Raw genomic sequence first — 23,438 nt, forward strand, 5'->3', positions numbered from 1 at the left:
TGCAGAAATCCACACAAAAACAAAAACAAAAAACAAAAGAACAGAAACACATTCCGGTTATTGAGGACGGCAGCATGCACATGCGCTACACGGGCAGGTGATGTATGAATGTGACCTGGATATGGGGCCGCAGCAAGCTGGTGACAGAGATGTATATGTTCCATGGCTCCAGGACATGTGAGGAGGGCTAAGGGTCTACAAAACTAGATGAAGCACCTGGACCCTGGATACCGCAGACTAGTGACAGAAGCCGAGCTCCTGGCAGGGCCGCAGGTAGCTGCCTGAGATCTGCTGGGTTACACAGACCACCTTTAGCATCTGGAGTCCTTTTAAACATTTGCTATTCTTTAACAGCGTACAAAGGGTAGGGATGGCGAGGGCTTAACTCAGGAGGAGAGTGAACAAGGTGAACCCATCAGGACAGGAGCTCTTTGCTAAGTGTGTTTCAAATGATGCTTAGTAGTTATTTTCATTTTTCAAATTATAGATTTTTTTCCTGTTATCCATACATCACCTGCTTTTTACCCTGCACATTAGACATGCGATAAGATTTGGCTGATCACACAAGCATGCAAAGTATTATTATTCAGCATTTTTAAGAACCAATGCAACACCTTGGAAAAACAAGTCAATCAATTCTGACCAAAGTAAACAGAGAAATGTAATTAAAAAAAAAACCAAAAGAACAAAACAACCAAAAATACCCACAATGCATTGCTTTCACAAGCAGAGGTAATGAGCTCAAGGTTAAGGTGATTGGTCCAAGGATTGAAAGGTGCAGTGGGATCCCAGATAGTAACAACATAATCCAGAGTGGGAAGGAGCAACTGGAAGATTTTAAGGGTTCTTGCCTAACTGAGTATTCAAAGTATTCTGAAACATACAATTGGTGACTGAAGCTTTGGTCATGACTAGGCCTGTCCTTGACGGTGACCCCCAGGAAGCCGATGGCATGGCTCACTCTCCTGTCTGGGAATGGGCTTTGCTAAGCAGGCACTATTAGTTTTCTTAAACAAAAAACTGGAGTAGTAGTATACTATTATTCTTAAAATGTTGACTTTTCTCCAGCCTCATGAAGTGTGCATATGTACATATTTTCCCCCAAGTATTATTTTGGGAGCAAAAGACATTAACAGTGGCAGAGAGAAAAGACTAACTTTTTTCACATTTGTCAGGTTAAGACTTGGCTGTTTTACATATTTCTAAAAATCTGCTTTGGTTTATTAGCTAAATAAAATGGATAATTTCTTTTTTCATTATAATGAATAAGCTAACAAGTAGGGCTGCTAAGTCTTATATCTAAGAGTTGCAAGGTCACACCTTACAATGCACCTAACACTAGACCTCTGTTTTGTGCAGCCGGAGAAGCAGATGAACTTCTGGTGTCTGTAGGCAGGCTTTACCTGCGTTAGTCTCCACGTACTTAGAGTCTGATATTGGGATGAGTTTGCCTTTCCACTTCATTTTCCTAAAAGACTTGCATAGTTGAAGACTGAAGAATGGGGTGTGCAGAAGCTGAGGGGAGTTACTCTTCAATATCAGTGCGGGGCACAGGCAAAGACTACAACACATCCTTCTACAAAGACTGTTGCCATTAGAAACATGGATATATTTTATTGTAAGGCAAATCATTTATTGTGAATATTCACTGGATTCTACAAGAGTTCTGATAATCCCTGTACCCAATGCCGTAAGAGCATAGAGGCTCACAAGCGATTCTAGGAGAGCAATTCTAGGCCATTCCCCAGGAAACACTGGACTTATTCCTTGCCATCTTCCATGTAAACAGATGGTTTAGTTATTAAAAAAAGAATACACAGGAAATTAGCGTTTGTGTACTGATATGATCAGACATAAAGGATAAGATACATTTAAGCAAATATATATATATATATATATATACATATATACATATATCTGACACAGACTTAGGAGAGAATGGGTTATGAAATAGTTCAGGAAGTTACAAAACAGGAAGTTCCATGTGTCTCTGTGGACTCTCCCTCCCTGCATCGTGACAGTCAATGCTTTTGAGTGGAAATGGGAGATACCTTGTGAGAAGTTTTCCTAGTGTGCTAAGCTTGTAAAAGATTCACTTTCATGTTTCAATCAACTATTTCTTAATGAAACACAGCTGTATCTTTATTTTTTTTAAAGAGATGTCAGAGGTTGAAGGTCAAAGGTCAAGTTGAGACAAAAAAAGGATAAAATTAAAAGCAAGTCATGGCAGAAGATGGAGATGATGGAATGCATGGGATTTAATTATCTATAAATTGCAAATGAAAGTTATTTTCTGAAGCAGTTCCCTTGCAGTGTCTTGGAGTCTGCCCACTTCAGCATGCATACTTGCCTTGTCTAATAAAAATGCTTTAATTCTGTAGCATGGAGGACTCCTAATGGTATGTCCATTGGTCTATGAATGAATGAATGTTAAATTAGTATACCTCCTGGTGAAGCCAATTTTGCTATCAGAAAGGGACACTCTCTTCTGTTAGGTTTTAACTAAAAAGCAACTAATTGGCTTTTCTGCAGCTATTTATATTCTTCACAATACAGAAAAAAACAAAAACAAAAAACAACAAAAAACCACCTGTCATAGGCAGAGAAAAGATGAAGAAGAGAAATGTCAACTCTTGGGAAAGTTCTTGGTACAACTGACTTAGAGAAGTTCACTTCATATAAAAACATACGTCAGGCTGACACAGGGAAACAACTAAAAGCCAATCTGCCATCTTCCCTCCTTCTCCCCATTCAAAAACAAAGGATTTGTTTGTTGCTATGGAATCTTCCCACTGCATGAGACACCCTCCACTCCAAACTGAAGGCGAGGGATGCTCAGATATGTCAGCTGCTACCACCTCAGAAGCCAGCTGCGGCTGGATCCCTACTTCTCCCTCTCCTCCTTGATTCAATTGGACTTGTTTTGTCTTTGAATTCACGTCTTTCAATCTGTTTCCTACAAAGAAAGCAAATCCATTGTGGGTAACTAAGCTTTGCTGCTCACTACCCAGGCAGTGCGCCATGGGGTGGGCGCATATGCTGGCCTCTGCCCCAGCATGGGGAGGTGAGACAGGTGAGCAGAGCAGAGCAGACACAGTCTGGCACTATGATCTCCAGCTCCCTCCTCAGTTCTCTGTAGTAGTGTTAATCCACACTCGTGCGCTGCTGAGTGAACTCCATGCCAACACACTGCTAGCAAACACAAGATGGCTCTGGCCACTGTCTTAAGCTGTCACCACGAAGGCTTAAGGTAGCCAAAATGAGTGTTTATATAATGATGACCCTTGGTCAAAATTCTGTATTTTGGTTCTTGCCCTTAGTCCATTAATTTGCAAATATTCACACAGCTTCTAAATGCTGTCAAGCAACATCCTAGGAATCAGGGAGGGCCAGAGCACTCTTTCTTCCCTTCTTTTTGTATCCATTGCTTATTTTAGAAATGGTGATTTTGGAATCTAATGCTTACCCTGGATAGGCGGGGATGGCTGTTGGAGGTACCGCTCGGACTGCACCATACACTGTCCGCCCTCTGCCCCTCAGATGGGCTCCTCGGAAAGCAGCTGCCGTGGTGGCTGCAGTTGGGTAAGGGAAGCCAGGAACTAAAGGGAGACCCAAAATATGACAGAAATTTCAACTGGCATTCAGAAGCTGGTACAAAGCTAGACTGAGAATCAATTATGGAAAAGGTAGAAGATAGGCACCAAATACATACTAATTAACACGGGGCTTTGGGGGAGGGGGGAGGAAGAGAGATACAGGATGACCTAGTGACGACTCCATGCCCCACTTGTTTGTCACAGGTCTTGAGCTTATTCTGTTTCTTCCAGGTTTTTCCAGTCATTGTGAGAACTGATAAGAAACTCTTTACTATTAGTAAGATGCACATGTTTTAATTTCTGTTGCTGATTTAAATCAGGTTAATATAATTTTTTTTAACTGGCCAACTATTAATTTCATTTCTGTTATTATGTAATAATTATTACTCAAAAGGAAACGTCTTTATATTTTTAATGCTCCAAGGCATACAATAGTTTTTAGAGAATTTATTTGTAATTTAATTTCTTTAATATTGATAAATAAACAGGAGTTTTAAAGACAAGGTTTTCTCTGTGCAGCCCTAGCTGTCCTAGAACTAGTTCTATAGACCAGGCTGAGCTCAGACTCACAGAGCTCCACCTGCCTCTGCCTCCTGAGTACTGGGATTAAAGGCTGGTCTCCGCAGGTGCCCTGCACCCTCCACCCTTTAGCGAGACAGGCAAAAGCTGGCTCCAAGTGTTCCTTGCTCTGGAAGCCTCTGTGGAATCTGGTTTATTACACCTCTTGCCAGGGGAAACAGGCCTGGGTAAAAGTGACTTTAGAGACAGCAAGAAAGTGGCCTGTTATGGACACTGGAGATGTCTAAGTGGTACTCCAGAGGAGAGTGGGTGGGATGAGCAGGCGTGAGTGATGCAGGCGAGACACGCTCTTATCTTCTGATTTCCTTATGGTCACATCCAGGTAGGATAGTTACATGTTCATCTGTACACTTTCCCATGATTTTTGTTTTGAGGATGTTTCTAGTATGAGTTACATAAAACAGGGCATTGTGGTATCTATTACTCTGTCAAGAATGGTTCCTTTCCATCAGTTCTGCATTATGCTAGAACAAAAACAGACCAAACTAGCACATGTGGCAACCGTCAAAACCCATGGCAGGTCAGTGTAGGCTACTTACTGATTAGAGGGATGTAAGTGTTGATGCCTCCTCTTCCTGACAAGGGCACAGCCGCCTCATTGCCTAGGGACACATCAGCTTGAAAGCTGGATGCTAAGCGCATTAAAAACAAAACAAAACCCACAAAGGTTACAAAGATGTAGCCACATGAGAAACCACAGAGGTCACTAAGTAGCAGACAGAGAAACAGTGCACTAGTACCTGCATATAACTCAGGACCATACACAGCTCCAACTACTGGGCTTAACTTCCAGCCTGAAACACAAGAGGACAGGAGTGAACTGTGCAGGTCAAGATGGCTTCAGGCACCTCTGGGCTGTTCTTCCTCCCCAGGCCAGAGTTTACATGAAAGGGCAATGGTATATCATCTTTAAGCTACACCCTCTACAGTTTCTGTTGAAAGCTGCCCTGACTTCCCTTGATGATAAAGCAGTGACCCCAAAGTTGCTTTTCATCTGTTTTATCACAGCATCAGACTGTAACTAGAACAGAAAAACAAAAATGGAGGGAGAGAAGATCACTATGGAGTTTGCAGACTGTGCTCAGAACTGTACCCAGATGGCCTGCTCTGAGCTTAGAGGAGGAAAGAAATCTGAGCCCCTCTCATTTGGCACTGCATGGCAACACAGTTCCTGACACGACATCTAAGCACTTTCCACGAGATGCTAACTGAAGGCATCCTCAGGCTGAATTAAAACCTGACCTAGAGCCAAGTGCAGTGGCGCACACACCTTCTATCCCAGCACTCAAAAGGGAGAGGTGGGTGGATCTCTGTGAGTTTGAAGCCAATCTGATCTACAAAGTGGTTCCAGGACAGCCAGGGCTGTTACACAGAGAAACTCTGTCTCAAAAACCAAATCAACCGGGAACTTGATGGCACATTCAGTTATACCGCACAAGTTTTGTGTGTAAACGGAAATATCCCTTCATAGTAAAAATTGGGGTTCACCAAGGAGAGAGGGAAAGACATGCAGTAATGAAATGTGAAGTCCATTGCGATCCTCTGTGCATGGCTTCAGGTTTTAATTTATAATAAACATTTTAATGAGCATGTTATTCAAGACTCTGAAGGATACCAGGCTAGACATTAAGTTCAAGATTTAGAAATGTTGAATTTCCAAATACTTTGTTGGGATTTTTTTTTTCTTTTCTTTTTTTTTGAGACAGTTTCTCTGTGTAGCCCTGGGTATGTCCTACTTCTCTTGAGTACTTCGATTACAGGCATGCACCACCATGGCTCAGCTTCAACATTTTATTTCTTTATATACTGTAAGTATATAATATGTATAAAATATGCCAAATATTTTGTTTGTAAGCAAGCAGTACATGCTACCCCTCTAGTAGTTAATAGAACATCACAAAAGAACTTAAGAAGTAGGGGGCTGGGGCTGGTGAGATGGCTCAGTGGGTAAGAGCACCCGACTGCTCTTCCAAAGGTCCAGAGTTCAAATCCCAGCAACCACATGGTGGCTCACAATCATATGTAATGAGATCTGATGCCCTCTTCTGGTGTGTCTGAAGTCAGCTACAGTNTACTTATGTATAATAATAAATAAATCTTTGGGCCAGAACAAGCAGGGACTAAGTGAGCAGAGATGAACCGAGCAAGCAGAGGTTCTAAAAACATTCAATTCCCAACAACCACATGAAGGCTCACAACTATCTGTACAGTTACAGTGTACTCACATAAATAAGTAAGAACTTAAGAAGTAGCTACTGACTTTTATATACAAAAAGCAACACACCCTGTGATTCTACTTTCTGGAGGGGCTAGCCCTTCATCCGTTTCTCTCCTAGCCACTGTCATTGCTATGCTATGAATATAGGAATGGGGAGAAGGAAAAGCCAGTTATATCGAAATTACAGATTTCCTTCCCTTTTTTACTCTCTCACACTCTCCCCTCTCCTTCTCCCGTGTGTGTGTGTGTCTGTACATGTGTGTATGTGTACATGTGAGTGTATGTGTGTGTGTGTATGTGTGTATATGTGTGTATGTATGTATGTGTGTGTGTGTGTATGTATGTGTGTATGTGTGTGTCAGTGAGAAGATGACATACAGAGGCTGGCTTTCTCCTTTCACCATGTGGGAATGGAAGAAGGATTCAGGTCATCAGGCTTGGAGTTAATTAAGTGTCTTAATTACTTACTGGGTCCTATCTAGTCCAGGCTATGTGCCCTGGAACTTATTACCCTCCTGTCTTAGCCTTCTTAGAGCCAAGGTTACAGATGTGAGCCACCATTACCTGGCTGAAATAACTCACTCTCAAGCCAATCCTTTATTCTGATAAAATGCTTATGAGGGCCAAGACAATGAATGGTTCAGTGAGTAAAAGCATTTACCACCAAGCCTGTTTGACATCTGGGACCCAAGTGGTGAAAGGAGAGAACAGACTTATGTAGGTTGAGGGTGTCCTCTGACTTACACACTCACCTCCCAGAATGAATAATACGCTCATGTTGTGTGCACTCATGCACACACTCAGCCCCCCAGAGTTAGAGTTACAGGTAGTTCAGAGTTGGGTGCTGGGAACTGATCCTGGATCCTCTGAAAGATCAGTTAACCTGAGCTGTTACTTCAGCTGTAAATTCTACATTTTAGAAAACAATTTAAATTCATTTTGTGTTAAGAGTATGGATGTGTGTATGCTACGGAGGGCAGTGGAGATGAGAAGACAACTTCCTGAAGCCAGTCTTCTCTCTTCCTGTTGCTGAAGTGAGGCCTTTCTTGTTTCTGCCACCGTATGGCATATTTCAGGCTAGCCAGCCCAAACTTTTGCCTAAGGTGCTGGGATTACAGATGTGGACCATCATACATGGCTTTTCACATAGGTTCTGGTTACTGGACTCAAGATTTCAGGCTTGCATGGGCAAGTGCTTTTTCCCTGAGGAGCCACCTTTCCAGTCCATCACTGAAAATTCCATCCTCACAAATGTTTATTACACTCACTATATAACTTGTCATCATGGAATAAAAAGCTACACCCTAAAGCCCTATGGCCATCACCGACAGGTCTTAGGGCAAGCAAGGAATCTAGAATTATAAAAGAGCCTAGGCTTTTCTTCTCACTAATCCAGATCACAGTCCTGTGACGAGGAATCAGTAGGAAGGCACACCTGGGGCTCCAGGGCTATGTGGGCAATTCCCACGTTACAAGGAGCTACAGAGACCAAGGAGCAGGGTGCTTATGGGCTACCTAATCTGCTTTAGCAGGGAGGGTCTTCAAGTGGCATGTACTGTGCAGAAGATGAAAGTTAATGAGAGGGCCGGAGAGATGGCCCAATGGTTGAGAGCACTGGCTGTTCTTCCAGAGGTCCTGAGTTCAATTCCCAGCAACCACATGGTATCTTACAACCATCTGTAATGGGATCTGATGCCCTCTTCTGGTGTGACAGCTACAGTGTACTCATGTAAATAGAAATAAGTAAGTAAATAAATAAAAAGTTAATGAGAACAAAACACCTTTGTAAGTTAAAAATTTAGCTTAATTCTAAGGAAAAATATTAATCTGTAAAGATAAAACATTTTTCTAAGAGGTCAAATGTGAATTGCACTGATGGTCCTAGAAAGTCATGAAAATTTCATCTATCTACACAAGAACAAAGGTTCCCCAAGGCGCTTGTAACTCCTCACCATTTGCATATGGCGTGACCATCTTCTTGTTGGTCATGACCCGTGCTGTAGCATTATTCACCTAAAGATAACGAGCAGACAAGACGGGGAGGAGAGACACATTAGGGGACATAACACTGCTCATTCAGTCACAGAGCATAATTTAAAAAGTACATTTCTGATAGCATTTAGATAATTAACACAGCATCATAAAATATTCATAAATTTTAAGGTGTTTATTAAATGAGGCTAACAAGAGTAAAATGTAGTTTCTTGGTCTCCAAATAGAAAACTGAGGCTGTTCCACCATTCAGCACTGTAGAGAAACCGTGCAGTTAAAGTTCTCTGGACAGCCTTAAGATTTCACTTTACTGAGGACAATTTGGAAAAAAGGAAATCAGGAACAATTATGTCTACAAAAGAACTTTGAAGCTTGTTAATAAAACGGAGGCTTGCCACCTGAGCCATGATGCTGATGTCATATCCTGTCCTGATTTTCTAGATCACAGGGGACACTCACTTAAGATGAAGTTTCTGAGGGCCTTTGGCACAGGGGCTCAGCAGTGAAGAGCGACTGCTTAGCTCTCCTGCCCCGTGGTCCCCTAACCCATAACGAGGCATGTGTGTACGAGGCTTTCTCCATGCTAAGGTGACGAGAAATTGAGGGGAGGGGACCAACTTCAGAGCCTCATCACAAACTCAACCGCAGCTCACCAGAAGCTTGGAGCTTATAGAATATATAAATGTGAAGCTCAGGCTGAGGCTGAGATTTGCTATGTAGCCAGGCTCGCCTCAAATCTGCAAGCCTCCTACCTCGGCCTCCTGAATGTAAGCTTAGATTACAGGTTTGTGCCACCAAGGTCAGCTTACTTCGCCTCTAGGGATATACACTGTACTAGATTTATGTTAAGAAGACCAATTTTGGGTAAAAGTAGAATTTAAAAACATCTGATATGTTTTATGACCCTCTCCCCCTTCCTGTATGAAGACAGCTTGAAACTCCATTTACTCGAGTTTGACCACCAGATAATGTAAACATTTCACATTTACAAAGAAAGAATGGGAGACAACAACGATGAGATTGAGAGCATGCAGTTAAGACACACAAAGAAAAGAAACAACTGGGAAAGAAAGGGAAAGTGAGCAGCAAGGTTGGAATGGAGCAAGGGTTTGAACCAGCTGCTAGAGCAGAAAGCCACCAAGCAATTCAAAGGAAAACCAGCCAGAACCAAGCAGACACTACCAGTCAGCAAGAGACACCCACAGCTCCAGACAGAGAGGGACAGGGAGGAAGAAAGGAAGGGGCAGGAATGGGAAGTCAGGGAAACAACAGAGTGGTAGGGGAGAATAGGAGAGAACATGAGGAGGGTGTCAGCAGGGAAGAGCTGCATGGGCGGAGGCAGGAGGAGCTGGGAAAGGGGGCAGAGTGCATTAATAAAACCAGCCAAACTGGAGTTCAGTAACTCTGAGTAAGATGCGCAAGGGGGAAAAAAATCACCATGAAGTCAGTAACCAAACAGCTCAGACTGCTACAAGACAGGATGTACATCCAAAGTCCAGGCGACACCACCCACAGCAGTGAAAATAAAAGGGCGGGAAGGGAGAGAAGCAAGTCAAACCACATCTGGTAGTGTTAATGTGAGATGGCAGATGGACTTTTTCTCTCTTAATTGTTTTGTGATTACATTTTAAAAAGCTTCTTCTCTAGCACTTTCAATTCACTTACCGCCAACGGGCACCGCCAGCATTGTGTATAGTTACCATGGAAAGAGTGAGGCAAGTGAAGGGCCCTAAATGCTAAACCATTGGAAAGGGGAAAAAAAGCAAAATATGCAGACATCTTACTCAAATGGTGGCTTTTATATTTAATACTTTAAAAACTGGGAAAGGGGAGAGGAGCCAGTTAACCTTCAATCTGTTAGTCACTCTACGCTGGTGAGCCCAGGGCTGACCACAACATCTGTCCATCAGTGCCACCAGCTGCCCCTGAACCCTCTGCTGAGACTGTTATTTGTCACCTTTGGAGTCAAGCCTTGAAGTTCTCGGTATTAAGTAAAATTTAAAATGATCAGAGTTTTGGATTCTGACCCCCCCAACCACTATAATCATCTATCCACACTTATCCAACACACTTGGAGGGGAACTGGCCTCCAAGACACGATGCTACAAGCTAGATGGCTTTTAGACATTTTTAAAATTAGTTTTGCTTAGGCCTCATTATAGGAACTCAGAGTCTTGCAAACTGAAGCAAAGGAAAAAAACTCAAGAGAGCAGAAGGATGAACATTTTGGAAGAGGGAAAAAAGTGAAAAACAGTTAAGCACACATCCCCGCCCCCCAAATTAACCCTCTAACAACCAAGAGCAGGGGAGAAGCCGACAGAATTGTTACTTTTACAGTGTAGTGCAAGAAGATGAAGACAGACACAGACAGGAGTGCACGCACACAGACAGGAGTGCACACAGAGAGAGTGCACACACACAGATAGGAATGCATACATGAACAGGAGTGCACACATGGACAGGACAGGGGTCCAAAGGTGAAGTGAGGCAGTACACAAAGAGAAAAAAAACCATAAACGAGAAATTGAATTATTGAAGACATGCACCTCGATTTTACGGCCCTCTACCACGGTGCCGTGCAATTTCTCCCTGGCCCTGTCTGCATCAGCACTATTCTCGAAAGTTACGAACCCGAATCCCTGCATGCAGCGGGAGAAGGGGGAAAACATGCACATCGTTATATTGTAATACTCATCTCTTGGTAAACAGAAAACATCACAGTATGAAGTGACGCCAGCACAACTAACACCAGCAATTTCTTCCAAAGGCACATTTTTGATCCATGCATATTTCATAAAGAGAAATTTAAACCCAATAAAAGGATAAAGCACTGTAATAATAACAGTAACTTAATTAACTGTAATAACAATAAAATAAAATATAATGTATGTGAGGCCAGACCAAGATTAAGGTAGGAAGTTACTCAGGTCAAACTATTCAACCAAAAATCTGAGCATACAAAATCAAACCAAACCATAAAGCTATTATTATTATTATGTGCACATGTATGCACTGGTGCAGGTGGAGGGCAGGGCAGAGATAGTTGCAATGTCTTTACTGACTGCTCCAACAAGCCATCTCTCTCTAGATGTCGTTGTCCTCGTTGTTGCTGTCGTCGTCGTCATCTTCTTCTTCTTTTTAACTGAGTGCTGAGGATCAAACCCAGGTCCCCATGCTTGCAAGAGAAGTACTTTATAAACTCAGCAATCTTTCTAGATCCTGTTTTTTCTCAACTGACTCTCTGACCCTGAAATCCATACTTCTCTGCTAACTGCTGTGTAAAAACTCACATTCAAGGTTACATAATGAGACGTAAGGGAGTTAGCTCAACCCTGCTTTACCTGGGTCTTACACTACTGTCTTTTGGGGAGTAAGATAACTTAAGACAATAGTGAGGTCTAGTTCTGTGGGTAACAGCTGTGCAAGCAAGCATAACTATCACCGGAAATGGACAACTAGGATTTTGAGACTGGTACTTTATGGAAAACGTGTGTATGGCTGAATTTCAGGAAACGACCTATATCATAGATCTGTTGATGTCTATCTCTGCTGTAAGAGGCAAATTAGTGACTTTTCCCCATGAGGAAAACCAGGAATAGTCAAGTGAGCAGGCATCAGGAGTGAGGAATGTTAGTAACAGTGGTTATCCACTGTTCAATAGGGAAGAAGCCATGAAGGAGGTAATGCGGCAGCTGCCACGTGGGTCAGGATTAGAATAATGTGTCCTGTATCGGATACAAAGACAGCTCACACACAACACGGCCAGGGGCTAACCTACCTTCTGCTCAACTCTGCTATTCCCAGGGACAGCTCACCCACCACAGGACAGCGTGACTATCTCATCAAGTGCCCATCCCCCATAGCGGTCACTTTATGTCACTTCTCTAGCAGTTTACACCTGCCAAGGGGAGCTCTCAGGATCCTCTGAGGAATCACTGAAGCCTAACAGCACAGGTGCCTCCACATATAAAACCCCATCCCAATCAGATTTTACAGAGCCAGGGGCGGTGCTGTGCTCCTTTAATCTCAGCACTCGGGAGACAGAAACAGGCCGATTTCTGAGTTGAGGCCAGTCTGATTACAGAGCGTGTTCCAGGAGAGCCAGGACTATCCAGAGAAACCCTGACTCAATCAAGCAAAAATTAAACCACCACCACCACCACCAACAAAAAAGACCAAAGCAAACCAAACAACAACAACGACAACCCCCCAAACAGATCTTTATAAAAGCAAGGATGTGCTGATCCTCAGCAGGCTAACTGGTCGTGTTGGGTAGGTGGTGTCTGAAAGATTCTAATAGCTTATCTCTGCCCACGCCTGAGTACCACTATAAATACCACAGGAGGGCAGGCTCTGTTGACAGAGGACAAATGAATGTTCACTGTGGTGGAATACTAGGGTAACTACTGGTTGAAAATAGTAATAGGAAAGTATTTTCAGAAACAAATTTAATATTAACATGTTGTACCCACTTTGACAACCCCGAGGTACTAAAGGCAAATTATGAAGGATGCCAGTGTCTTTCTTTTCTTAGAAGATAAACAGACTCTGAGGACAAGGAGCCAATTCTTCTACCCAAGCGTCTCCCACCTGGCAGGCAAGGTAAGCTGGTTTAAGAAGGTCAGGAAGAGCGAGGAGGAGCTTGGGAGGTTTTACTTTTAACTGTGCCTGAGAAGGCAGAGGCAGAGGTCCCTCTGGAGCTGGACTTACAGGAGGGTGTGAGTTGTTTGACTTGAGTTCGAGGAACCAAACCTAGGGCCCTGTGCAAAAGTAACACACACCTGTAACCTGCTGACCCACCTCTCCAGCTCTACTTCCTGAGCTTCTATATCAACCTAAGAAGAATTATAAACTACATTCCAACTGGTTTTTAGAGTCACAACTCTTATGTCTTTGGTTAAGCTAATAAATTATAAGCTGACTCTAAAGTTTATGTGAAAATGCACACTTGGTTCTTACATACTGTGATGGCCTATATGTGCTGTTTACCAACACCCAAACTGTATATACACGTCCTAGTACAACTATGGGGAACAGGGCAGCAAGGGCAGATGGAGTAGATTCATTCTAAAGGGAAAGAGATGATTTCAAATGAGAGGGAAATACCCTCTGACATTCAGTGACTGGTAAGGAAATCAAAACTCAAACTTTGCCAGTCTGTGTGTGGACTCTATTTACTAAGTGACATTATTCTGCAAGTCCTCATTTGTTTTCCAGATCCAACTGAGAAATGTCTCTGATATCTTCTCTTTCGGGATGTGTGAATGAGACACCAGCAACACAGTGACTATGTCAAAAGAACAGACTTGATATCATAGGCACTGACAATTCTCGATCTGCAAATGACAAAGTTTAATGTTTAGTGTCTATGTTAGGTTTCCCAATAATGACTACTTGAGGGAAAACTTGCGTCTTCAACTGTCTGTATTAAAGTGTTTTATAGTCTAAAATGATCAGATGCTAAAGAAAGTGCTAATCAAGATACCACAGACATCAAACCAAACCAGTGTTTCCAGCAAGTCTTCCCTGGTGCGAGGAGGAAGAGGGCCTGTGTGATGGTTGGGGCTCTCTAATAGGAAACAGAGGTAAGATTTCATTTTTTTTGAAGAAAATCAGACCTCGTGCAGGCAGAGTAATGTTCACCTCCCCCAAGTTCCTCACGCCTTAATCCCTGAAGCCGCAGACTATGTTATCTTGCAAGGCAAAAGGGATTTTGTAGATACGATTAGATGAAATGATTTCAAGGTAGGGAGATACGCGTGACAGTTCAGGCCCTCACAGTATTTATAAAGTAAAGGAACACAAGCAAGCCGGACCCCAGAATCCAGTAACAGCAGCTTCTAAAGGCCAGGCTGCTCATGCTGGCCCTGAAAACAGAGGGGGTTGTAGCAGCGGGCATCCTCCGGAGGCCCAGAAGGGCAAGGCAGGGATTACAGCCACAGCTTTTCTGGGCATAAGGGTCACCCACAGGAAAATCTACTCCAGAAAACCAGGCTTTAATGTACCCTATCCTTCAAAAATGAACTGAGAGTAAATTCAATTTGAATCTTTAGTCTTAAGGGGGAAAAAAAATAAAACCATGTCTAAATTCAACACATTTTACCTGAGCAGTTAAAAATGGCCATAAAGTTAATTTTGAAATATTGAGCTGAACCTGCACTAGTCACTAGTATAATAAATACACCATGTAATTTGTAATAAAGGTATTACTCAGAAAATTTTATTTTGTTTGTTTTTGAGACAAGATTACCACCTATGTAGTCCTGCTGTAGAACTCTATGTAAACAAGGCTGTCCTCAGAGCTGTACCTGCCTCTGCCTTCCAGAGTGTTGGGATTAAAGGTGTGTACCACCACACCCAATTTACTATTAAATTCTTAGTTCAAGTGTGTAAGGCAATGATTTTTATTTAACCCCCATTAATAAAAATAGATAACAAAAAGTAAACGTGTTTCTCATTAAGGAAAGATGCCACATTTGCTTACACTAACACTGCCCAACAGAACCACGAGTGCCTCATAGACTTTAAGTCTTGATAGTCACATTAAAATAACAGAAGGAGATTAACAACACATTCAACCTAGTGTATGACACGTTTTATCATCTCAATATGACAGCAATAGGAACACCCCACCCATGCAAGAGGGCCAAGTGTGTGTGTATAGTGCAAATCTCAGCTTAGACTCCTTCATGTCTCCAACCAGTGGTGCCACAGCGCACAGCACAGGCCCATACAGACTTGTTTTAGGGTTCTCAGTCCTGTCAATGTTAACGAAACTGCTAGGGTTGCACCAGCAGCTTCCCAACTGTTTTAGCTGTACTTAACCAGAGCATCGTGTTAGGTGCACGGCTGTGGTCCAACTTCCATCAGAAGAAGAGTGTGTTCCTACCTGCCTTGCCATCCGTTTACCATGACACACAGGAGCTGAGTAACTGTCACCTTTTTGGTCTGGCCTCAGGGTGTAATAAGTAACAATAAGTAACAAGCGATAGGATAAACAGTGTAATATATATGTATATATATTTTAAAATTTTGTATAAATTTTGAATTTTTCCATCTCAGAAGAATGAGAAAGAAAATTTACCATGTAACTTTAAAGGGAGAACTCAAAAGCAGATGGATCTCCTGGGTATGGCCAGAACACAGAAATTAAAAAATAAATGAAAGAAAGAAAAAAACAACTAAAACCCATAAAGTGGTAACAAGAAAAATAAATGAAGCCTTCTGGACATACACATTATTAATTCAGTTTTAAGTACAGTAGAAAACATTTCATGCCATCATTATCTATCAGTTTTACTGACAATCATATAGGCCCACTTAGCATTCTTCAAAGAGAATCTTTTGACCATGTTTGGAAATAATAATTTCTCTTCGTGTGAAATCAAAGCCAAGGCAATGGCTCTTGTGTCTGAGAGGAGGAGAGTGTGCATCTCCCACACTCGGGCCTGTCCTGAGGGATCCACCTGAGAGAGGGAAGGAGAACAGCTCGGGCACAAGTCAACACATACGGCAGCCACCACAGAGACGACTTGGTAGCTGGTGACAGTGAGTGAAGAGAGTGAGAAGCCCCACGCTCAACAATGGGATGAACTCAGGAGAAGGTCCTTGGGCATGGGATGCTGCCAGCACAAACTACTAGCTCAAGGATCCTGGGGCTAAATGGCAGCCATCACTCAAGAGTTCTGAAGAGTCCGTGAGACGCCAGGGTGGGAATAAAAATCAGACTCACGGGTGGGCACTCTCTGGTACGTTTGCTTTTGACTTCTACTTCTCATTAAGAACCTGCTTTTCCTCTAAAAAGATACTTTAAAGAACCCACACGGAGAGTAATACTGTAGTTTATTATTTCAATGAAACATTTTAAGGTAGATGGGTATTACAGATAGCTGTAAGATAACAGGAACAAACTTGGGCTAATCTAACATAAATCATCACCTATCTAGGTTACCTCATGATTATGTTAACATCCTGCTCCCAGCGAAACCTGAGACTCCAGAAAGCTATGTGTACCTCACACTCACTTGTCTAATTCCCGTTGGGGAAATGAGCTCTTTTTTTGGGGACAGGAGTATTCTCATATATTTGATTTACACATTTTTAAAAGGCAAAGACTATCTTTGTTTCAGCTGCTCAGAAATTTTAGACCCAGCTGTTTTTATAGAGAAAAGAATAAAAGGACAATCAACTCACACGGAGTAATTTAAGAAATACTATGTCACAGCCTATTATCCTTTGCATAATTCAAAGGACAGGCAGAGCAAAAGGCAACAGTTAAACAGGAGGCAATCAGTGCTTTGTGGAGTACAGTGAACTCCACAGGAAGTGCTAGCGAGGGTGCAGAGAGCACTGCTCACCATCTTTCCAAATGAACTCACTCTACAGAAGACAGCTTGGAGATGCAGCTCATGGCTGAGTGCTTGCCTAGCAAGCCTACGGTCCTGGGCTCCAGCACAGTGAGGGGCGGGTAGTTTCTCCTCTAGGATAATCTGGTTACACACTGATTTACACGTCACCACTATCACTTATCTCAGACTTATTTATGACTCTTTTTTTCATTACTACCTAAAAATTTTAATAAAGCTAAATTCTGTATAGAAAAGTACTCTGTTTAAAAGCCAGGGGCAGAGCAATTGCTAAAACCTCAGTACCACAATAAAGTCCTTCTGAAATTTTATAGTCAACTCCAAATATATAAAAGAGAAGTCTGGTGTTATAGTGCACGCCTTTAATCCCAGCGCTCTGGGAGGCAGAGGCAGGTGGACCTCAGTGAGCTCAAGGCCAGCCTGGTGTACATAAGGTTCCAGGACAGTCAAGGCTGCATAGTGAAGCCCTGTCTCTCAACAAAACTAAACAACAAAACAAACAGAAACGAAAAAGAAAAAAGAAAGGAAAAGTTTATTCTTCCTTTTAGTTGGATCCCAAAGGAGACATTAGGGATCTGACTCCACAATCACATTTTGGAAAGCTTTGGAGTCAGGTTCAAAGGTCCCATCCAGGGCTTTCCCAGCCCTTGATGCAGGTCCAGGCTGATTCTGAATTCTCTGCTTCACTCTGGATACACCTGACAGTTAGCTGTGTCTATACTGCCACTGCCAAAGACAGCAGGGGCAGTGAAGACGCTGCTTGGAGCTACAGAGGCAACACACAGCTTTAGAGTCCTCGGGGGGTGGGGGGAAGGCAGGCAGGTGCAATTAAGGGAGAGGTAACCGGTTAAGGTGAGATTAAATATTGGTAGCAGGTGAATCCTGAAGTCAGCGAAAAGCCTTCAGAAAGATCAATTTCCTTTGCTTCACAAGATTTCAATCCTTTTTTTTCCTGTAAGGAGCAATTCCTTAGGCCTGGGCACCTGCACTGGCCTTCTGGCTGGGATGGCTTAACAAAGGTTATGTGATGAACACACAACTGTCTCAGTTAACCACTTTGGATGATCAGTGTGGTCGGTGACAGTACTTATCGACTTCACTTTCACCTTCACTCATGTGCTTCAATCTCAGGACTATGGGCTTTCCCACTTGTAGCTAAATGCTTAGTAAACACAAATGTTCAGAAGTACAAGCATTACAAGTTTGAACAGACTCTACTGTAAGATACTTACCAGGTTAAATGCTGGAGGAAGGTCTGTATAGACATATTAATCTTTTTTCTGTTTGTTTTAACTGAAAGCTGGAAGCTTAAAGTATAGTTATCTCTTTAACAATGAATAAATACCAGTTATTAGACACTCTATAAGGGAGGCAAGAATACTGAGGCTTCAGAGAGTGTGCGTGTGTGTGTGTGTGTGTGTGTGTGTGTGTCTGTCCGTGCAGGTGGGCGGGAGGTGAGGGCTAGCAACTACTAAAGCACAGGAATCTGCAGTGGACCGCAAAGGTAAATGCTAACTCATCTACTGCATTCAGCTTTTCCTTAAATTATATCCTAGGGCTTCAATCATGGCCAAGAGCTATTTTGAAAGAAGCAGATATGACCAAATAAAAATTAGTTTTAAATTTACTCTTCAATAAGGAAAATAATTGAGACTGAAATGTCAGCCCTACACAGAACACGGTAGAGACTAGATACAGCAGCTTGCAAAGCAAAACTACTGTCAGCCTTAATATAAAACCTAACTTGTGAGCCCATAGTGGCTGCATCCCGAGGCGCACTCATCTGGATGTGACCTCACTACTCTGGGAGGAGCCTTGACAACATTTATTCCAAAGAGAACAAATGAGCTGGCTAACTGAGAGAAAACCCCTCACTGATTTGTTCTCAGCATCACCTAGGCATTTATTTCCCAAGCTGACTTGTTTCCTGGCGACTCCCTCTTTAAGGCAGGCCAGGCTGGCCGAGGAACCTTGCCTTCTGTCCTTGGAACGACCACACTCCTCTCTAGTTTCTCCTGCTCCCTGAGACCCTTTCAATGTTACCAGCCTCTTTCTGGAGAGCCTAACCCAAGGAAGATACTTGGTAGACCTGTGCAGCATGGGACCCAATTCTGCGCCCTGCTCCAGTGAACCAAGTCTTAGGGGAGCTGAGTGTGGTACAGATACAGGGCTTACCTTGGAGCCGCGCTCATTAAAGATTATTTCCACATCTAGGATTTTGCCAAACTGCTGCAGAGACAAAAACAAAAACATTTATTTAAGGTTAGCCTTTGTCTAGACATTAGTCTTTTTTTTTCCAGAAGGAGACAACTTTTTTCTTTGAACTAGTGCTCATTTAATTGCAAGTTCGTACGTGTCAGGAGACCCAAAGTGAGCTCCGGAAAGTCGCTCCCCCGGGAGGGGGCAGGACTAATGGTTCATCCACCTGTAGAAGCCACTGTCTGACGACCGCACCTGTGTCACCAAGGCCTGGCCCCTTTCTAACTCTGCCTTAATTATTTTGTCTCAATTGTAAAAAAAAAGTTCTATCTTACCAAGCAGAATCAGTACACTGCCAGGGAGGTCTGCCCACATCCCACCTCCCTTAAAAATTATACAAAATTCAGGTAATATAAACACCATGGAAAAAGAAAGCAGAAAGTCAACCACAGCCTTCCATGTTTTTCCTCAAACACACAGATATGGTACCAGATGCATGCCGCACACTGCTTTTGTCTTTTGAAACTGTGGATGACTGACCCCAATAAATATGTATGTTGCAATTTCTATAGGTGACACAATGTTCTGTCATTCTTAAAACATCTGGACATAAGGGATGACTCCACTCACTTGCCATCTTAATAGTTCTGCAACAGATATCAGGAAGATTTTAAAGTAACAATCTGTTCAGTAATTATTTAACTATCTCAGAGCTAAAAGATACAAAGCCACAAAACTCTATTCTACTGCACACCAAGAAAGAGACAATGCCCTTAGGAGGCGCTAGCAGGAGGACTTGCTAAAGCACAGATTGAGGGGAGGCCATGGGGCTCTCTCTGGCAGCACTGCGCCTGACTTGTCCCAGCGTCCCCCCACCCACACTTAACTGCTTCATTTGAATTTCAAACCAAATTGTAAGGTTTGGAGGTTGGAGAAAAAGCTCTGAGAAATAGAATAATATAACCCAGAAATGCTGTTTTCATATTAATGTGTCACTGTCTCAATCAATAAAGCATGCTCAGATTCCGTGCCTAGCCTGTAAGAACTAACATGGAGCGTTAGCATTTTTAAAAACCTTTTCTATTGCACTACCCACCAACCCAGGTTCTCTCTGTGTAGTTCTGGCCTAGCTGCCCTGGAACTTGCTCTGTAGATCAGGCTGTCCTTGAACTAAAGAGATCTGCTGCCTCTGCCTCTTAGGCAATGGGATCAAAGGCATGCCCCGCCTCCATTGCATTTTTATAACATCTTTTTATATAAAAGTTATGCTATGTGTGTGTGTGTGTGTGTGTGTGTTTATGTGTGTGTGTGCATGCCCATATCTGTGTGGGTGCCCCTGAGGACCAGAAGAACTCTTGGGCCTGGAGTCACCGGTGGTTGTGACTCAGCACATGGCACTATGGATCTCAGCAACAGTAGCAAAGGGCTCTCCAGCTGGGCCATTCCCCAGCTCTTTCAGAACAACTTTTTGGAGCAAGGTCTGCCCCCTTTTTATAGTTAAGAACAGAGCTGAGGTAGGTGTGGTGGAAGTTCATAGAGCTAACTGAATGCAGCATGAATTCCTGCTCTTTTCCAGGGTTACTGTTTAAGGATGGGAGTCAACCACGTGGAAGAAAAGAGACACCTAGATGTCTTTTGAAAGAAATGAAAATTCCCAGCCGGGCGTGGTGGCGCACGCCTTTAATCCCAGCACTCGGGAGGCAGAGGCAGGTGGATTTCTGAGTTCGAGGCCAGCCTGGTCTACAAAGTGAGTGCCAGGACAGCCAGGGCTACACAGAGAAACCCTGTCTCGAAAAACCAAAAAAAAAAAAAAAAAAAAAAAAAAAAAAAAAAAAAAAAAAAAAAAAAGAAAATTCCCACTCTATGCTTTAGGAAAAGGTACGTGAGCCATTCTGTGGAATCATTGAAGCCCTAGGTGGCCTTGGAAGGCCACTCTCGCCCTGGCTTAGGAGAAGCTTCTGCCTGCCATTCTCAACACTTAAGACCAGGTCTCTGTGTGTCTTTGTCAGAAGAGCAGCAAGCAACCCATTCGCTCAGGACAGACAGGCCTTCACTCACGTGACCCCAGCCTGGTAGCTGTCCTTTCAATCTTGACTTCTCTCTTCTCTTTGAAGATGGAAAACAGCCTGCACCATGCTATGTGGTGAAACTCATTAAGTACCCCAAGATCTCACCTAAACCTTTTCTTTAGTGGCAAAAGTACATCCAGGTACTCAGCCGTGACAGAACTTGGCTCTGAGCCACCATGAAGTGACATGACCAATACAGAGTAGGGCATCTGCTCTGACAAAGCACCAGTCAGCTGTCCTCATAAATGTTTAGGGAACTATTGACTATTTCTTGTCCCAGGTCAGGTTATTTGCCAAAATAAAAGAGACAGCAACACACAGACTTAGAAAAAATAAGCAGCTACTTACCTTCAACAACATGAATCCGTGCTATTGGAGTTTTGTGCTTGATGGTGATTTGGGAGGATGCTAACAGCTGAAGGAGCTGATGGGTAGGGAACCAGTGTTCCACAGCATATCTTAGATGCTGGCCTTGACACTACTGAGGGGAAGGAATGGAAAGCGAAGCCCTGGGAATCACCTGCCTCTACAGGTGCTACTTCATTTTCTTCTAAACACTCAAGTTAGAGATTTTAAACGAGCCTCCTGCAGACCTGAATTACCCACGCTGCATGTGCCCGGAGACAGTACAGAGGTAGAGAGCGGCACTAGTCATCCTGAACCAGAGACATAATAAGGAGGGCAGTGAGGGCGGGAGGTGCTGACGTCAGGATAACGAGCATGCCATTCTACTGAGAGCCACACAGAATCATGTGAGGATGGCGTACAGTGCGCAGGTTCACACTGCACTCTGGGCCAGCTACAGCACACCTGGGCTGTGCAGTGTTCTTTAGGCTTCACAGAGGATTTCCAAGGTACCCACAGGTTTAGGAATCACGCTATAAAAGACTGGATGTTTGCTCTTCTAGTGAAACCAAGACTACTACGACATGTTTATTAAGGTTGGTGTGTGAAGAAGGTGGCCACCTCAGTGGATGTCACATCTTACAAGAACCACCTCAGTCCTAGACAACAACCGCACGCAGCTTGTGTGTCCATGTGACAACCAGAAATGCAAATGTCTGCGGCAGGTAAGGCGACCAGGAAAGGTTTCCTGACAAACAACAGCAGTGATTCAAGGCTCTCTCTTAACTTCCCTACGGTTTTCCCTTGAATTCCTAATGACTAGTAATACCTCTGGTGGGTTAAATTGTTTTAATTAAATCCATAAAAAATATGAGACTTACCCCAAACATCTGCCGGAGGTCAGGGTCTCGGAAGCGGAAGGGAATATTAGAGACATGTAGTCGCTTGGGCGTAGATTTACTCTCTGAATTTTCACTACTTTGTGTCTGTGACTGTTGTCCGTCTGTCTGTGCTCCACCTTCTGTCTGCTAAAGAAATAAGTAAATACAAGGAACAATGAGACTCTGCAGTGATCTCCTAAGATGATATTAGTGTATGTCTGCTTCACTGTAGTACCTGTCAAACAGAAGACTGCAAGCAAACACTGGAAACTGGCCTTTTAAAGAAGAAAAGGCCCGAGGTGTCACTGATGTTCAAAATGCTTCTAGTCTACAAACAAAATTTGGGTCTTCTGATTATTTTTAGTATATTAGCAAAATGGGGCGCAGGCAGTGGCCCTCTGGTTTGCTGAAGCCCACATGAAGATGTAAAAATAGCTCTTCTTGTCTCAGGCTCTGAGGAGAGCCTTCTATTTTGAGACCTCTCTGTTTTGAAAACAAAGCATCCTTTGTGGTTGGTAGTAGAGGTCACTGACTCTTTAGCTTTATCACCTCAGACTGTCAAGCAAACCAGTAAGGCAGAATTTTAACACTCTATTCTACTCTTATTGGTTTTAGAGTTTATTATGCTGCTGCCAAAAAAAAGTACTGCAATGATATTACTTATTAATGGAGGAAAACATACTGATGACAGTCTATTTGCCTAAAAATTGAGGCAGCTTGTTATTTTGAATTCACCTTTATTTTCATCTCTTTGATTCAATTCCAGATGACTCTGGTATTAGGGACCCTCATGTTTCCACTCTAAGGCTTTATGGGACCCTGGCTATTAGACAACACACTGGTCTGTTTGTTTCCATGGTGACAGAGCATGAACATCATTTTCTTTTAAATTTTACTGTGTCTTTTTGAGTGTATGCACTGGGTTGGGTATGAACCATCTCGCCTGCCTCAGGGAGTAATCAGTTTTAATGAAACATACCAGATACACATCTGATCTAATTTTTCCCACACAAAGTTCTCTAAGTTCCTTAAGTTGATAAACAGCATTTGATAGGTATTTACATTTTATAGACATACTCCTTGTAGTCCTAAATTATCCATTTGGTAATTTAGCCTTATATTTTTATCATTTCATATACAGTGCATGCCAACCCTGACAATCATGCTCTTAAGGACTGATCAGCTGCTCTTGT

The 23,438-nt window shown here is 42.9% G+C and overlaps 1 protein-coding gene across 33 annotated transcripts in view; it reads right to left on the reverse strand.

The window, feature by feature from the left end:
- Positions 1-23,438, reverse strand: part of Rbfox2 (RNA binding fox-1 homolog 2) — a 224,039-nt gene that overhangs the window by 12,189 nt on the left and 188,412 nt on the right. For 13 of the 33 annotated variants that reach the window (XM_029469573.1, XM_029469571.1, XM_021184301.2 and 10 more), the window contains 7 exons: positions 22,246-22,392; positions 18,927-18,980; positions 10,932-11,024; positions 8,346-8,406; positions 4,916-4,969; positions 4,715-4,807; positions 3,467-3,611 (listed from right to left, as the gene is read on the reverse strand). In XM_029469573.1, coding sequence (XP_029325433.1) covers positions 3,467-3,611; positions 4,715-4,807; positions 4,916-4,969; positions 8,346-8,406; positions 10,932-11,024; positions 18,927-18,980; positions 22,246-22,392 — 647 coding nt within the window. Of the gene's footprint in view, positions 1-10; positions 2,414-3,466; positions 3,612-4,714; positions 4,808-4,915; positions 4,970-8,345; positions 8,407-10,931; positions 11,025-18,926; positions 18,981-22,245; positions 22,393-23,438 lie in introns of those variants that run through there. The other 20 variants (XM_021184308.1, XM_021184305.1, XM_029469578.1 and 17 more) reach the window with 7 other exon arrangements.

This window comes from Mus caroli, chromosome 15 (genome assembly GCF_900094665.2).
Source record: "Mus caroli chromosome 15, CAROLI_EIJ_v1.1, whole genome shotgun sequence".
Classification (NCBI taxonomy): domain Eukaryota; kingdom Metazoa; phylum Chordata; class Mammalia; order Rodentia; family Muridae; genus Mus; species Mus caroli.